This window comes from Caloenas nicobarica, chromosome 1, assembly GCF_036013445.1.
Source record: "Caloenas nicobarica isolate bCalNic1 chromosome 1, bCalNic1.hap1, whole genome shotgun sequence".
NCBI classification, from domain to species: domain Eukaryota; kingdom Metazoa; phylum Chordata; class Aves; order Columbiformes; family Columbidae; genus Caloenas; species Caloenas nicobarica.
The window spans coordinates 216,102,910-216,118,314 of NC_088245.1; the positions used below are offsets into that span (position 1 = coordinate 216,102,910).

Sequence of the window (15,405 nt, forward strand, 5' to 3'; positions counted from 1 at the left end):
GCACCGGGTGACCCTGCACCGGGTATCCCTGCACCGGGCACCACGTGTGCCAGGTGACCCTGCACCGGGTAACCCCTGCACCGGGTGACCCTGCACCGGGCACCACATGTGCCAGGTGACCCTGCACCGGGTGACCCTGCACCGGGCACCACGTGTGCCAAGTGACCCTGCACCGGGTAACCCCTGCACCGGGTGACCCTGCATCGGGTATCCCTGCACCGGGCACCACGTGTGCCAGGTGACCCTGCACCGGGTAACCCCTGCACCGGGTAACCCTGCACCGGGCACCATGTGTGCCGGGTGACCCTGCACCGGGTAACCCTGCACCGGGCACCACGTGCGCCGGGTGACCCTGCACCGGGTAACCCCTGCACCGGGTAACCCTGCACCAGGCACCACGTGTGCCAGGTGACCCTGCACCGGGTAACCCCTGCACCGGGTAACCCTGCACCAGGCACCACGTGTGCCAGGTGACCCTGCACCGGGTAACCCCTGCACCGGGTAACCCTGCACCAGGCACCACGTGTGCCAGGTGACCCTGCACCGGGTAACCCTGCACCGGGTAACCCTGCACCGGGCACCATGTGTGCCAGGTGACCCTGCACCGGGTAACCCTGCACCGGGTAACCCCTGCACCGGGCACCCCATGTACTGAGAACCCCTGCACCGGGCACCACGTGTACTGGGCACCCCGGGTAACCCCCGCACCAGGTACCCTGTGTATCGAGAACCCCTGCACCGGCCAACCCATGCACCAGGTACTCCTGAACCGGGCAGCCAATGCACCGGGCACCCCGTGTACCGGGTACCCCTGCACCAGCTGACCCCCACTTGCAGAGGGCACCGCCTGGCACCAGCCATCAGGCACCGACCTGCCCACGGGCACCGGGAAGGGTCAGCGGGTACCAGCCCTGCGGCCGTCCCGGGACCCTGCCCCGTACCGGCAACCGGGCACGGCCCCGGCACCCGCACCGTGCCCCGGGCCCCGCTCCCACCTTCCCATGGCCACAGTGTCCCCCCCCCGCCCCCAGGTACCCGCTCCCGTGCGCGTCCCTGCCCTGCGGACCGCTGGGGGTGCCCCGGGGTCCTCCAGCAGCCCCCGGTCCGGCGCTGGCACTGAGTCCCCGGCTGTGCCACCCTGCAACCCCCGCACCCCGAGCACCCTTCCCGGCGCTGGGTGTTCCGGGGGGGACCACACGTGTCCCCCCCGCCAGCAGCACGGCCAGGATCGGGCCCGGGCCCGGCGCGGGGGCTCCCGCACCGCCCGGAGCCGCGGCTGCTGCCGCCCCGCCGTCCCGGGGGGCCGGGGACGCCCCGGGGAGCCCCGCGTTGCCAGGACGCGCCCGGTGCTGGCGGAGCTGGGCGGCCATTCCCGCTGCACGATGCTGGGTGCCGGCTCCGCGCTGTCCCGCCGCTGGGCTCGGCCCCGGGAACACGGCACCACCGGCGCCGCCGCCGGACCCGACACCGGGCACGCCCGGGGGTGAGCGGGGAGCGCGGGGCACGGAACCGCCCCCTCGGCGCCGCGGGGCCGGGCGGGTGTCACAGCCCTGAGGTCCCTCTGCGCCCCCCGCAGCGCCGGCGCCCCCCGGGACTGGACCCTGGACCCCTCTGGAGACTGGTACTACTGGTGGATCAGCATCGTGGCGCTGCCCGTGCTCTACAACTGCATCGTCCTGGTCTGCAGGTGCCGGGGGGCGCCGAGGGGGGCCCGGGGTGGGGTACGGGGTGTCCTGGTGTCCCCGGCACTGTCCCAGCCACGGTGACGCCACCCGCGCCACCAGGTCCTGCTTCCCCGCGCTGCAGGAGCAGCATGCGGGGCTGTGGCTGAGCCTGGACTGCGTGTGCGACGGGATCTACCTGCTGGACATCGCCGTGCGGCTGCACACCGGTCAGTGCCGCGCCCCGCCACGCCCTGCCCCGCCACGCCACGCCCTGCTGCACCCTGCCACGCCCTGCCACACCCTGCTACGCCCTGCTGCACCCTGCCGCACCCTGCCACGCCCTGCCACACCCTGCCACGCCCTGCTGCACCTCGCCACGCCCTGCTGCACCCTGCCACGCCCTGCCATGCCCTGCTGCACCCTACCATGCCTTGCTTCACCCTGCCACGCCTTGCTGCACCCTGCCACGCTCCGCCACGCCCTGCTGCACCCTGCCCCGCCCCGCCATGCCCTGCCACACCCTGCCACGCCCTGCCATGCCCCAGCTCCAGCCCCGCCCCAGCCCCCCGCCCGCCCCACACCTGCCCACAATTGCGCACACAAATGTGCACTCAGCGGTGTGCACGGATGTGTTCATGTGCACACAGGTGCACGTGTGCACTCACAGCTACAGGGAAACAGCCCCACATTGCACGCACACGTGTGTGTGTGCCCGTGTCTGCACACACACACACACATGCACATACGCACGTGTCGGGCACAGCCGTCACCAACCCGCCAGCCTGGCACAGGGGGTGCGCCTGGGTGGGCGCTCCAGGGTTCCAGCACCCACTGCCCAGCCCCTCCCTCAGCCCCATGGGCAGGCCAGGGGACCCCCAGCGACACCCCACGGGACACCTGTAGGGTCCCTTCCAGGAGAACCAGGCCCAGGGACACCCCGCGCCCCATCCCAGGCACCCCCCCCATCCTGCACCACCAACCTCCTCCCAGCATGCGGAAACGTGGGGCACCCCGAGCCCCTTACGTGGACCTCCCCTCTTGCTGGGAGCCCCTCCATGTTAACGTGTCCCCACCCCTGCAATGTCCCCCCTGGCTCCCCACCGCATGAGGCTGGGTGCTGATGCGCTCCCCCCAGCCTTTGTTGAGGACGGCATCCTGGTGCGGGACCACGGCCGCATCCGGCGGCGCTACCTGCACTCCTCGGCCTTCCCCTGGGACGTGGCCGCAGTGCTGCCCACCGACCTGCTGTGCCTGCTCCTGGGCACGGCGGTGCCGGCGGTGCGCGCCAACCGCTGCCTGCGGGCACCGCGCCTCTTCGAGGCCTTTGACCGGCGGGAGACGCGCACGGCGCACCCCAACGCCTTCCGCGTGGCCAAGCTGATGCTCTACGTCTTCATCGCCATCCACTGGTACGGCTGCCTCTACTTCGCCCTCTCGTCTCGGCTGGGGCTCGGCGCCGACGCCTGGGTCTGCCCCAATGCCAGCCGCCCCGGCTTCGCCCGCCCGCTGCGCCAGTACCTGCACAGCTTCTACTTCTCCACCCTCATCCTCGCCACCGTGGGTGACACGCCAGAGCCGCAGCGCGAGGAAGAGTTCCTCTTCGTCATCGCCGGCTTCCTCCTGGCCGTGCTGGGCTTTGCCACCATCACGGGCAGCATCAGCTCTGTCATCTCCAACGTGAACGCAGCCGATGCCGCCTTCTACCCCGACCCCGAGCCGGTGCGGCGCTACTTGCGGGCGCAGGGCGTGGGCGGGCGGCTGGCACGGCGAGTGTCCCGCTGGCACCAGCACCTGCGGGCACAGCGCAAGCTGCCGGCGGAGCGGGCGGTGTTGCGGCACCTGTCGCGGGGGCTGCGGGCCGAGGTGGCGGCCAGCGTGCACCTCCCGGCGCTGCGCCGCGTCGGCCTCTTCCAGAGCTGGGAGCCCGGTGTGCTGCGGCAGCTGGTGCTGCGGCTGCGGCCGCAGGTCTTTGGCCCCGGCGAGTTCGTGTGCTGCCGCGGGGACGTGGGGCATGAGATGTATTTCATCCGCGAGGGCCGGCTGGCCGTAGTGGCTGAGGACGGCATCACGCAGCTCGCCGTCCTGGGCGAGGGGCTCTACTTCGGGGAGATCAGCCTCATCAACATCAAAGGTGAGCCCCCCAACCCCCGGCAGCCCAGCACAGCCCCTCGACCCCCCAGCCTCACCACAGCCCCTGCCTCCCCAGGAAACACCTCGGGGAACCGGCGGACAGCCAACATCATGAGCATCGGCTACTCCGACCTGTTCTGCCTGTCCAAGGAGGACCTTGCGGAGGTGCTGGTCGAGTTCCCCAGTGCCCGGGCCGCGCTGGAGGCCAAGGGCCGCGAGCTGCTGCTGCGCATGGGCAAGCTGGACGTGCACGCCGAGGCGGCAGCGGCGGCAGCTGCGGAGGAGGCCGAGCGCCGCGTGCAGGCGCTGGAGATGGCGCTGGAGGGTCTGCAGACCCGGGCGGCCCGACTGCTGGCCCAGCTGGAGTCCAGTGCCTTCAAACTGGCGCTGCGCGTCCAGCGCGTCGAGAGCCGGCTCCGGCGGCAGCAACGTGCTGGGAGAGAGGGTCCTGCTGGGAGAGAAGGTCCTGCTGGGAGAGAGGGTCCTGTCATGCTGGAGCATGCTGCTGGGGCTCAGGGTCCTGCTGGGGGACTGAATCCCACCAGGGCACAGGGTCTCACTGGGGTGGAGGGTCCCAGTGGTGCACAGGGTCCCCCCGGGTCATGGGGTCCCAATGGGGCTCAGGGTCCCCCCAGGTCACAGGGTCCCAGTGGGGCACAAGGTCCCAGAGGGGTGCAGGGTCCCCTCACATTACAGGGTCCTAGAGAGGTGCAAGGTCCCAACAAGGCACAGGGTTCCCTGAGAGTGCAGGGTCCCAACGGGGCACAGGGTCCCCCCAGGGCTCAGGGTCCCCTCAGGGCTCAGAGTCCCGCCAGGGTTCCGGGTCCCCCCAGGTCACAGAGTCCCCCCGAGGCTCAGGGTCCCCCCAGGGCTCAGGGTCCCAGTGGGGTACAGGGTCCCTTTAGGGCACAGGGTCCCCCCAGGGCTCAGGGACGCGCGGGGGGTTGGGGCTCGGGGAGGATGGGCCCCCGTCGCTGAGTTACCCGGGGCTGGGACAGCAGCGACAACAGCTGCTGGGTGACCGCGACAACCGCTGCTGGGTGACCGCGACAATCGCTGCTGGGTAGCCGTGACAACCGTTGCTAGGTAACCGTGACAACCGTTGCTAGGTAACACTGACAGCTGTTGCTAAGTAACACTGAGTTGTTCGTGAACTGGGACAGCGCTGGAACCGCGACGATACGGGACGGGGATGGGAACAGGGACGGGGCAGGGACAGGGGTCGGGATCAGGATGGGGACAAGGACGGGGCAGAGACAGGGACTGGGATCAGGATGGGGACGGGGAAGGGGTAGGGGCAGGTTAGGAACAGGACAGGGCCAGCGACAAGGCAGGACAGGGCTAGGGACAGGGATAAGAACAGGGATAGGCATGAGATAGGGTCAGGGACAGTGATAGGGACAGGGACAGTGACAGGGACTGGGATTGGGATGGGGATAGGACAGGAATGGGGTAGGGCAGGGGCTGGAGAAGGAAGAGAAGAAGGAGAAGAGAAGGAGAAGGAGAAAGACCCGGGCAGGGTGCGGGTGACAGAGGCGGGTGCTGGGGCAGGGACGGCGCGGGGTGCCCGGGGGCTCCCAGAAAAGCGGCGGCGGCGGCAACCGAGCGGGGACCCGGAACGGGGCGCTCCGGGGTGGGGGCGAGCGGGGACCGCGGCTGGGGTCGGGAGCAGCTCGGGTCCCCTCACAGAGGCAGCGGCCGAGAGCGCCGGCACCGCCGCCCGGTGACCGCCGGTGGTGACACCAGCCGGTGCCGACACCAGCCGGTGCCAACCACCACGGTGACAGCCGCCACGGTGACCGCTGCCGGTGACAGCCACCACGGTGACAGCCGCCACGGTGACCGCCGCCGCCGCCTCCCGGTGCCCCAAGAGCGCTCCAGAAGGCGGCCGTGCGAGCGGTCCCGGCGAGCACCGTGCGAGCCCCCCGACCCGGCTGCCGCCCCGTCCCAGGGCGCTCCCGCTCCCCCTGTCCCCTGCCCCCCCGCCCCGCGCTCCCGCCACGCCGGTCCCCCGCACCCCCCGCTCCCGCCGCGTCCCCCCGCGAACTCCCCGGCGTCCCCCCGCTCCCTGGGGCCGCCGCCGCCCCCGGGCTCCCCCCGCTCCCTGCTGCCGCCCCCCGCCCCCGGCCCGCCCCGCGCCCCCGCCCCGGCCCGCGCCGGGCGCCGCCCCCGCTCACTCTCCCGGCGGCTCCGGAGCGGAGCGGAGCGGAGCCTCCTCCCGGTGCCGCCGCCGGTGCCGGCGCGATGGGCGCGGGGCGGCTCTGAGAGCGCCATGGACCCGCGGCGCCTCAACGAGTCGCTGCAGGAGCTGCTCTGCCGGCCCGGGAACGGCTCCGGCTCTGCCGCCGGGAACGGCTCCGCCGGGAACGGCTCCGCCTGCGACCTCCTCCGCAGGGGCCTCCGCGGGCCCCCGGCCCCCAAAGGTGAGACCGACACGGGACGGGAGGGAAATCCCCTTCCCGCCCTGCGCCTCCGCGTCCCCGCCCGCCTGCCCCGGTGGGTCCCGCCGTGCATCCCGGTGCTTCCCGGTGCACCCCGGTGACTCCCGGTGCATGCCGGTGCACGCCGCTGTCCCTCCCGGTGCATCCGCCTGTCCGGTGCAACCCGGTGCCCGTCGCCCCCTGCCCGGTCCATCCCGGCGCACCCACCGCCGTGCACCCCATCGCCCCGGTTCATCCTGCTCTGCGCCCCGGTGCTCCCTGTCTGCATCCCCGGTGCAGCCCACGGCACCCGCCGCACCGGGCCCGCCCCGCCAGCCGCTCCTCCAGCCCCGGTCCCGGTCGGGATGCGGCGCCGGCTGGGGGCTCGGCGGGACGGGCTCTGCCCGGCGCTCCCGGTACCGGCTCCCGGGGCGGCTCGGCGGGGCTGCCCGGGCTCCGAGCGGGGCTCAGCCGGGGGTCGCGGGTTCTACCCGGTGGCAGCGGGAAGGTGAAGGGGACCCTGGCAGGGGCCCGGCGGGACGAGGCGACCCCACGGTGTGCACCCACCGCCCTGCACCCCCACCACGACCCCAACCCGCCCCCCCCGCGCCGGCCGGGACTCCGCGGGCAGCGGCACCGGCTGCCGTTCAGCTCCCGGGGATGAGCAGCCCCGGTCACGTCTCCCCAGCCGGGGAGCGGGGGTTCAGTGCGGGGCCCCCGCTGCGCTGGCAGAGGCCCAGGGTGGCCACGAGCAGACTCGTCCTGCGTGGCCCTGGGGATGGGCAGGACACGGGCAGCACTGCGGCTGCCGCCCGCCCGGCTCGGGGTGTCCCGGCGCTGGAGCCCAGCCCGAGCAGCGGCGTGTCTGCGGAGCCAGCACGGGAGCACATGGGGCATCCCAGCCCCACAGCCGCTGCGGCCACAACCGCCTGGCTCCCCACGGAGCCTACCGGACACGGTGGGAGCCAGCCAGAGCACAGGTGCCGGGGCCGTGCTCGTCCACGCTGCCCGCCGTGCCGGGTGCCGCTGGGATGCCCTCACGGCAGCCACAACCCTGCCACCCGCAGACCTGGACCTGACGGTGCGCATCCTGCTGTACACGCTGATCTTCGTGCTGAGCGTCTGCGGGAACGCGCTGGTGGTGGCCGTGCTGCTCCTGAACCGCCGCCTGCGCACCGTCACCAACTCCTTCCTGCTGTCCCTGGCGGTCAGCGACCTGATGCTGGCCCTGTGCTGCATGCCCTTCACGCTCATCCCCAACCTCATGGGCACCTTCATCTTCGGAGAGGCTGTCTGCAAGCTCATGGCCTACCTCATGGGTACGAGGGGGTGGCGGGGGCCGGGGAGGGCTGTGCCACGGTGCCGCGGGCACTGACCCTCGCTGCCCGCAGGCGTCTCCGTCTCAGTGTCCACGTTCAGCCTGGTGGCCATCGCCATCGAGCGGTACAGTGCCATCTGCAACCCGCTGCAGTCCCGCGTCTGGCAGACGCGCTCGCATGCCTGCCGGGTCATTGCCAGCACCTGGCTCTTCTCGGCGCTGCTCATGCTGCCCTATGCCGTGTACAGCACCACGCGCGCCATGCCCGCCCGCGGTGCCCGCCCGCCCGTCAGCCAGTGCACCCACGACTGGCCCAGCGAGCACATCCGGCAGGCCTGGTGAGCCCCCGGGAACCCCCCGGCATGAGGCGGGACATGGTCCGGCCGCTGGCCCCACTGCTGCAGCCGGGCCGGCGAGGGGCTGGCGAGTGACAGACACCTCGTTGTCCAGGTACGTCCTGCTGCTCCTCATCCTCTTCTTCATCCCGGGCGTGGTGATGATCGTGGCTTACGGGCTCATCTCTCATGAGCTCTACCGAGGGATCCGCTTCGAGCTGGACATCAAAGGGGACAGTGCAGGTGAGGGGCCGGGCTGGCGTGGGGCAGGGTGGGGGGCAGCGCTTGGCCCTGAGCCCCGCATGGGCAGAGCCCCCCACCCTGGGGGGAGGGAGGGAGCTGAGCCCCCACCCCCGGCCCCTGCAGCGGGGAGGGTCCTGGGGACCCTCCCTGCAAAGAACCTATGCCGTGTCCTGTCCCAACACTCCACTGTGTCCTGGTGTAGGATGTGCTCGTGGCCTCAGGGTGATGATGTGGGTCCCCATGGTGACACAGCCGTGAACGTGGCCTCAGAGTGATGAGTGATGTGGGTCCCTGCAGTGCCAGGGCCATGACCACGGCCTCAGGGTGATGTGGGTCCCCATGGTGACACATCCATGACCATGGCCTCAGGGTGATGTGGGTCCCCATGGTGACACATCCATGACCACGGCCTCAGGGTGATGTGGGTCCCCATGCTGACACATCCATGACCACGGCCTCAGGGTGATGTGGGTCCCCATGGTGACACATCCATGACCACGGCCTCAGGGTGATGTGGGTCCCCATGGTGACACATCCATGACCAGGGCCTCAGGGTGATGTGGGTCCCCATGGTGACACATCCATGACCACGGTCTCAGGGTGATGTGAGTCCCCATGGTGACACATCCATGACCACGGCCTCAGGGTGATGTGGGTCCCCACGGTGACACATCCATGACCATGGCCTCAGGGTGATGTGGGTCCCCACGGTGACACATCCATGACCACGGCCTCAGGGTGATGTGGGTCCCCATGGTGACACATCCATGACCACGGCCTCAGGGTGATGTGGGTCCCCGCGGTGCCAGGGCCGTGACCGTGTCCCCTCCGCCCCACAGCTCAGCGCGGCAGGGAGCCGGCACCCGCCTGTGACGAGGGGGACGGGTGCTACCTGCAGCTGTCGCGGCCGGGCGGCGCGCTGGAGCTGCGGGCGCTGGGCGCGGCGGGCGCGCAGCAGGACCGCGCGCGCATCAACAGCTCGGAGGCGAAGCTGGTGGCCAAGCGGCGCGTGATCCGCATGCTGGTGGTCATCGTGGCCATGTTCTTCCTCTGCTGGCTGCCCATCTTCACCGCCAACACGTGGCGCGCCTTCGCCCCGCGCGCGGCCCAGCGGGCGCTCTCGGGGACGCCCATCTCCTTCATCCACCTCCTGTCCTACACCTCGGCCTGCACCAACCCGCTCATCTACTGCTTCATGAACCGCCGCTTCCGCAAGGCGTTCCTGGCCACCTGCGCCGGCTGCCGCCGTGCCTGCCCGCGCCGCGCGCCCGAGGACGAGGTGGCCAACGCCACCGCCTCGCTCTCCAAGTTCAGCTACACCACCGTCAGCAGCCTCGGCCCCCCCTGAGCCCCCGGCCCGGCCCCTGCACGCCAGGCTCTGCCTGTGCCCCTGAGCACCCCCCTGCCCTGGCACCCCCGTGTCCCCCTGCCCCGGCACCCCCGTGTCCCCCCTGCCCCGGCACCCCCGTGTCCCCCTGCCCCGGCACCCCCGTGTCCCCCCTGCCCCGGCACCCCCGTGTCCCCCTGCCCCAGCACCCCTGTGTCCCCCTGCCCCAGCACCCCCGTGTCCCCCTGCCCTGGCACCCCCGTGTCCCCCCTGCCCCGACACCCCCGTGTCCCCCTGCCCTGGTACCCGCTGTGTCCCCCTGCCCTGGTACCCCCCGTGTCCCCCCTGCCCCAGCACCCCCGTGTCCCCCTGCCCTGGCACCCCCTGTCCTCCTGCCCCGGCCCCCGCTGTGCACCCCCTGCCCTGGCACAGCTCCCTGCACCCCCAGGCTCCAGGACCCCCCCACCCCACCTCTCTGCCCTGGGGCCTCCCCAGCCCCTGTGCAGCGCTGGGACCCCCAGCAGCCCCAGTGCCCCCAGCCCCACGCAGGGTCATGCCCCGGCTGGGCTGTGGGCAGGGGCTCCCCAGTGACCCTTGGGGGCGTGGGGGGGGTAGAGGTGCCCCCAGCCCAGCCCAGGGTCTCCCCACTCCGCTCCCAGGCTCTGGCCGCAATAAACTCTCCCTGCGCCCGCCTGCGCCGCGGCTTCCACTGCACTCCCCACCGACCCGGCACCGGAGTGCGCGGGGCAGAGCCGGGGTGCTGGGGGGGCTGCGGGGCCGGACCCTCCCCTGCGGAACCCCCCGAACCCCGGGCAGAGGCCGGTGCAGCTGATGGGAGCAGTGGGGACAGCCCCGCCTGGGGCAGCCCCAGGACGGCACAGAAATGCACGGACACGGGTGTGACGCAGCCCGACCTGTCACAGACACACACACCTGCACACGCGGGTGGCGCCCACGCGTGGACACGCACACACAGCAGCACCCACTGTGCCTGTGCACAAACAGCTGGGCAGGTGCGCGCAGCCGGGACAGACAGAGCTACAGCCACAGCTGCACACACAGACAAGTGAGCACACGTCCACACCTGTGCACAAACACACACGCGTGCACAGATATGAATGCACACGTGAGCACACAGCCACACCTGTGCACACAGATACGAACGCACACATGAGCACACATCCACACCTGTGCGCACACAATTGTGCACACAGATACGAACGCACACGTGAGCACACATCCACACCTGTGCACACACAATTGTGCACACAGATATGAACTCACACATGAGCACACATCCACACCTGTGCACACAGGTATGAATGCGCACGTGAGCACACATCCACACCTGTGCGCACACAATTGTGCACACAGATATGAACGCACACGTGAGCACACATCCACACCTGTGCACACACAATTGTGCACACAGATATGAACTCACACATGAGCACACATCCACACCTGTGCACACAGATGTGAACACATACGTGAGCACACATCCACACCTGTGCGCACAGATATGAATGCACACGTGAGCACACATCCACACCTGTGCACACACAATTGTGCACACAGATATGAACTCACACATGAGCACACATCCACACATGAGCACACATCCACACATGTGCTAACTCCTGCAAACACACAAACACACACACCTGTAGACACAGACACCTGCACACGTGAACACACACAGACACCTATGAACACACGCAGACACACACGTGCACACAAACACCCCCTGCACACGCTCACACAGCAGGTCCCGGCACACACACACACACCCCGGCACCCACGGCAGCTCCACACGGGCAGGGGCTGCGGGGCCAGAACAGGGGGCAGTGACCAACACAAGGGACAGGACCGAGGGGACACGGTGTCCCACAGTCCCCAGGAGACTCCATGTCCCACAAGCCCTAGGAGACTCCATCTCCCACACAACCACAGCATCCCAGGCTGGTGGTGCCCTCTGTGGATCCCCAGCCCAGCGCTGCTCACGCAGGGTCACCGAGCGGATCACGCAGGGTCACGGAGCAGATCGCACAGGGTCACGGAGTGGATCACACAGGGTCACGGAGTGGATCACACAGGTCGGTCCAGGCGGGTTTGAATGTCTCAGAGAAGGAGACTCCACACCCGCTCTGGGCAGCCTGGTCCGGGCTCTGGCACCTCCCAGCAAAGAAGTTTCTCCCCATGTTCACATGGACCCTCCTGTGTTTCAGTCTGTGCCCGCTGCCCCTCACCCTGGCGTTGGGCACCACTGAACAGAGTCTGCTCCATCCTCTGACACCCACCCTGAGATATCGATCCCATTGATCAGATCCCTCTCAGCTTCTCTTCTCCAGCTCAACAGCCCCAGCTCTCTCAGCCTGGCCTCATAATGACCAGTGAAAAGTGTCACCCAGAAAACATGGAGCCCCCAGCTCTGGAAGTGGCCGCGCTGCAGGATCCACGTGCTGGCATGTCAGTGATATCTTGACAAATCGAGCCCAGCGCTGGTGCTGACCCCGGGGACAGACGGGTGACGCTGCGGGGATGAGCGGCGTGTCCCATGGTGGAGGTGGCAGGGAGGTGCACGTCACTGCAGACAGATGTCCCTGCGGACAGACATCCCTGCACAGCTCTGCAGACGGGGGCTCAGCCCCGGCCCTGGGGGCTCAGTCTGGTTCTGCCAGGGGGGCAGCCCCACAGTGACAGCTCCGCACAGAGTACGGTCACCTTGGGGCCACCCAGCACAGCAGCGTCACCTTCGGGCCACTGCGCTGGGGCCAGAAGAGGGTCTGGGGACCCCACAGCCCAGAACGAGTCTCCGCAGACCGAGAGGAGCAGCACCGAGCCCGTTCCCGAGGCTGAGGACGGTCGGGCCGGGGCTCTGCTCACCCTGGCCCTGCACAGGCCGAGGGGCAGGGACCTCGATCGGGGACAAACCCAACCCCGGGAGCTCAGCACCCCGGGCAGGCCGGGCTGAGCCCCCAGGTGGCACCGCTGCCCAGGGCCACGGCCGCTCCGGGAAGGGCTGAGGGGACAAAGCCCCTTCTCGGGGCCAGGGGACCCTTCCTGTGCTGGCACAACCGCAGCCTCACCCGTGCGGCAGCCCCAGAGCAGCCGGGGCCGCGGGAGAGCCCCGAGCTGCGCCGGGACCTGCTGGTGCAGCCGCAGGAGCTGCAGGAGCCGCAGGAGCTGCAGCCTCGGGGCCTTTAAACTCACGTATTGCCAGGTGGACGTGGCTTCAAACTCACGTATTGCCAGGTGGACGTGGCTTCAAACTCACGTATTGCCAGCGGACGCTCCGGAGCCCCTCGCTGACCGCCCAGCTGTCCCTCAGGGGTCACGGTGCCCCCCGCCCGCCAGCCCCACAGCAGATGTGGGGCCAGAGCAGAGCAGCGTGTTTCAGCTGTTTGGAAATGTGAGCTAGCTTCCGAATGAAAGCACTAAATTGAATTTTAGTTTAAAAGATCCTATTACCCTCTGAAGTATGTTGCATAATGGAAGGAAAGAGAAACCTGCCACATAAATATCCTTACATGACCTATATTTATTTTCACTTTTCTTACTGATGGCACGAAGTAAATGTGTTCATTTGGTCCTCTCTAGGAATAGAGCGCTAGATGTTTTCACCTTCTCACAGCTTCCCATTTTCCTGTGAAAGGTCAGATTGTCACATCTGAGTCTGCTACTTCAGAAGCAAGTAAAAATCATGCACTGGGAAATATTTATGTAGAGAAAGCACTATGCATTCATAGTACTTTAAATACGGCTACTACTCACACCTCACACTCCTTGTCTGGGCTCTAAGTAATCGCAGTGGTGTGACATTCACTCCCCTTGCAAAGAGCAAAGCGTGTTCTGACACAGGTTCACCTCAATTCGCATTCAATAAAACCCTGCGGTTGAAGTATGAGCATTGTCATGCAAATAAGCTGTTAGAAAACTGGGGCAGCTCCCAGCAGAGCACCGGCACAGACACCGGCACCGGCAGCACTGACAGCGAGAAGGAGCCAGAGTGGCAGCTTGTGCCGGGCGGTCACACCATCCCCAGCAGCGGTGGCCGTCCCCAGCGCTGCCCACGCACCGTGTGCCACCCAGGAACACGCTCAGCCTCGGCGTCTGGACCTGGCAAGTCCCGAGTGCTGTGAACTCGTGTCTGTCACGCAGCCGGTAGGAACCGGCCCCTCTCCGGAGCTCACTGAGTGCAGGACTCCCCAGACCCCCCTGTGCCCGGGCAGCCCCGGCTGCACTGCCCCGGGACAGTTCTGCCGCCTCAGGGAGGGCTCGGACCCTCAGAGCCGGGACCGGCAGAGCCCGGACCCCCGGAGCTGGGACCTGCAGAATTGGGACCCCCCAGAGCCGGGACCCCCGGAGCTGGGACCTGCAGAATTGGGACCCCCCAGAGCCGGGACCCCCAGAGGCAGGACCCCCAGAGCTGGGACCTGCAGAATTGGGACCCCCAGAGCTGGGACCTGCAGAACTGGGACTTGCAGCCAGTGCTGACACCGACAGCCACAGCAGGACAAACAGCTCCCAGAACGACCAACAGTAGCCCCTGCCCTGGGGAGCAGCCCCTGCCCCATGGGATGCACGCTCCCCTCACCCACACGGCGCATTAGCAGCGAGACATTAACGAAGATGTTTTATTGGCACTGTGAAACCGTCCGCCAGAAACAGGAGCGGTCCTGGTCTGCAGCAGGAGCGCCCAGTGCCGGAGCCATCAGGACAGAGCTCGGGGGAACCGCCCCGGACAGGGGGGCTGGCCAGGCTGATTCCCGCCCGGTGCCTCCCGTGCCCCAGCACCAAGGCACAGAACCGCGTCGGTCGCTGCCGGGCGCTGCTGATGCCGCGGAAGGACGCGGATCCGCAGGGCCGGGTCTCGGATCTGTTTCCTCAGGGCAGCCCCGCGGCAGCGCGTGGAGCCCAGACCGCGCCGAGCACCGGACATCACCTCTGCACAGGAACACGGGGCCCGTCCCGCAGCCCCCGGCCGCGCTGCCGTCGAAGGTGCCACCTGGGCGGCCGCCGCGCTACGTGCCAGTGCCTGGAGCCTCCTGCGAGGGCCCCGGAGTCGCCGGCGGGTCAGGGGGGGCTGCGGGTGCCGCTGTGGCCACGCTGGCCTCGTAGTCCGCGGCGCGGCGCTGCAGCACGGCGGGGATCAGTGCCACGTAGGCGCCCATCAGGCGGTGGTTGGACCGAACCAGCTTCCCAGCGCAGCGGTCCAGGCATGTCTCCTGCGGGACGGGACCGGGGGAGCGGAATGGGGGGACAGAAGAGGGTGAACGGGACAGGGGGGCGGGACGGGGGTGAGAGACACGGGAGGAGCAGGACAGGACGGGAGTGGGATGGGAGGATGGAGGAGGAGGGGAACAAGGGGCAGGAGATGTTGGGGGTGAAGGGGATCGGGGGGGAGCGGGACGGGGACTCCGCAGCCCAGTCCGGGCTCCCCTGTACCCCGGGCTCCCCATCCCCGGGTCCCCCATCCCCGGGCTCCCCCCACCCGGGTTCCCCCCACCCCGGTTCCCCCCACCCCCGGATCCCCCATCCCCGGTTCCCCCGTCCCGGTTCCCCCGTCCCCGGTTCCCCCGTCCCGGGCTCACCTCGCGGCCGGTGAGCAGCCGGTAGTTGAGGTTGCAGACGCAGTGGCGGAAGCAGAGCTCGGTCATGCGGTTGTAGACCAGCAGGAAGTCCCGCAGCTGCGAGGGGCGGCACCGGCGGACGCTCAGCCCGCGGCACCGGGACCACCGGGACCACCGGCAGCGCCCACAGCCCCCCGGCCCCCCGCCAGCCCCTGCACCCCCGCCCGGCCCGGCCCGGCCCGGCCCGCCGCGCTCACGCTGCGCAGCTGCTGCTGGTGCTCGGTCCCCGGCTCCATCCCGGGCCCGGCCCGGCCGCCCCTGCGGCGCCGCTTCCGGCCGGGAGGTCACTTCCGGGAGGGAGGACACTTCCGGGAAAGAGGCCGCTTCCGCCCGGC

At 69.3% G+C, this 15,405-nt stretch overlaps 3 protein-coding genes across 3 annotated transcripts; 2 read left to right on the forward strand and 1 right to left on the reverse strand.

Annotated features, from left to right (window-relative positions):
- Nucleotides 1-106: 106 nt before the first annotated feature.
- On the forward strand, nt 107-4,861 carry CNGA4 (cyclic nucleotide gated channel subunit alpha 4). Its single transcript, XM_065648266.1, has 7 exons — nt 107-176; nt 838-1,483; nt 1,577-1,687; nt 1,785-1,891; nt 2,800-3,795; nt 3,871-4,610; nt 4,718-4,861. Exons 1-7 carry the CDS (start codon nt 107-109, stop codon nt 4,859-4,861), a joined length of 2,814 nt encoding a protein of 937 aa, XP_065504338.1.
- A 1,205-nt stretch (nt 4,862-6,066) lies between these two features.
- On the forward strand, nt 6,067-9,458 carry CCKBR (cholecystokinin B receptor). Its single transcript, XM_065635118.1, has 5 exons — nt 6,067-6,217; nt 7,282-7,533; nt 7,606-7,870; nt 7,983-8,110; nt 8,950-9,458. Exons 1-5 carry the CDS (start codon nt 6,067-6,069, stop codon nt 9,456-9,458), a joined length of 1,305 nt encoding a protein of 434 aa, XP_065491190.1.
- A 4,602-nt stretch (nt 9,459-14,060) lies between these two features.
- On the reverse strand, nt 14,061-15,378 carry TIMM10B (translocase of inner mitochondrial membrane 10B). Its single transcript, XM_065635336.1, has 3 exons — nt 15,268-15,378; nt 15,032-15,127; nt 14,061-14,665 (listed from the first exon to the last, which is right to left on the reverse strand). Exons 1-3 carry the CDS (start codon nt 15,304-15,306, stop codon nt 14,462-14,464), a joined length of 339 nt encoding a protein of 112 aa, XP_065491408.1. The 5' UTR covers nt 15,307-15,378; the 3' UTR covers nt 14,061-14,461.
- Between the last annotated feature and the right edge of the window lie 27 nt (nt 15,379-15,405).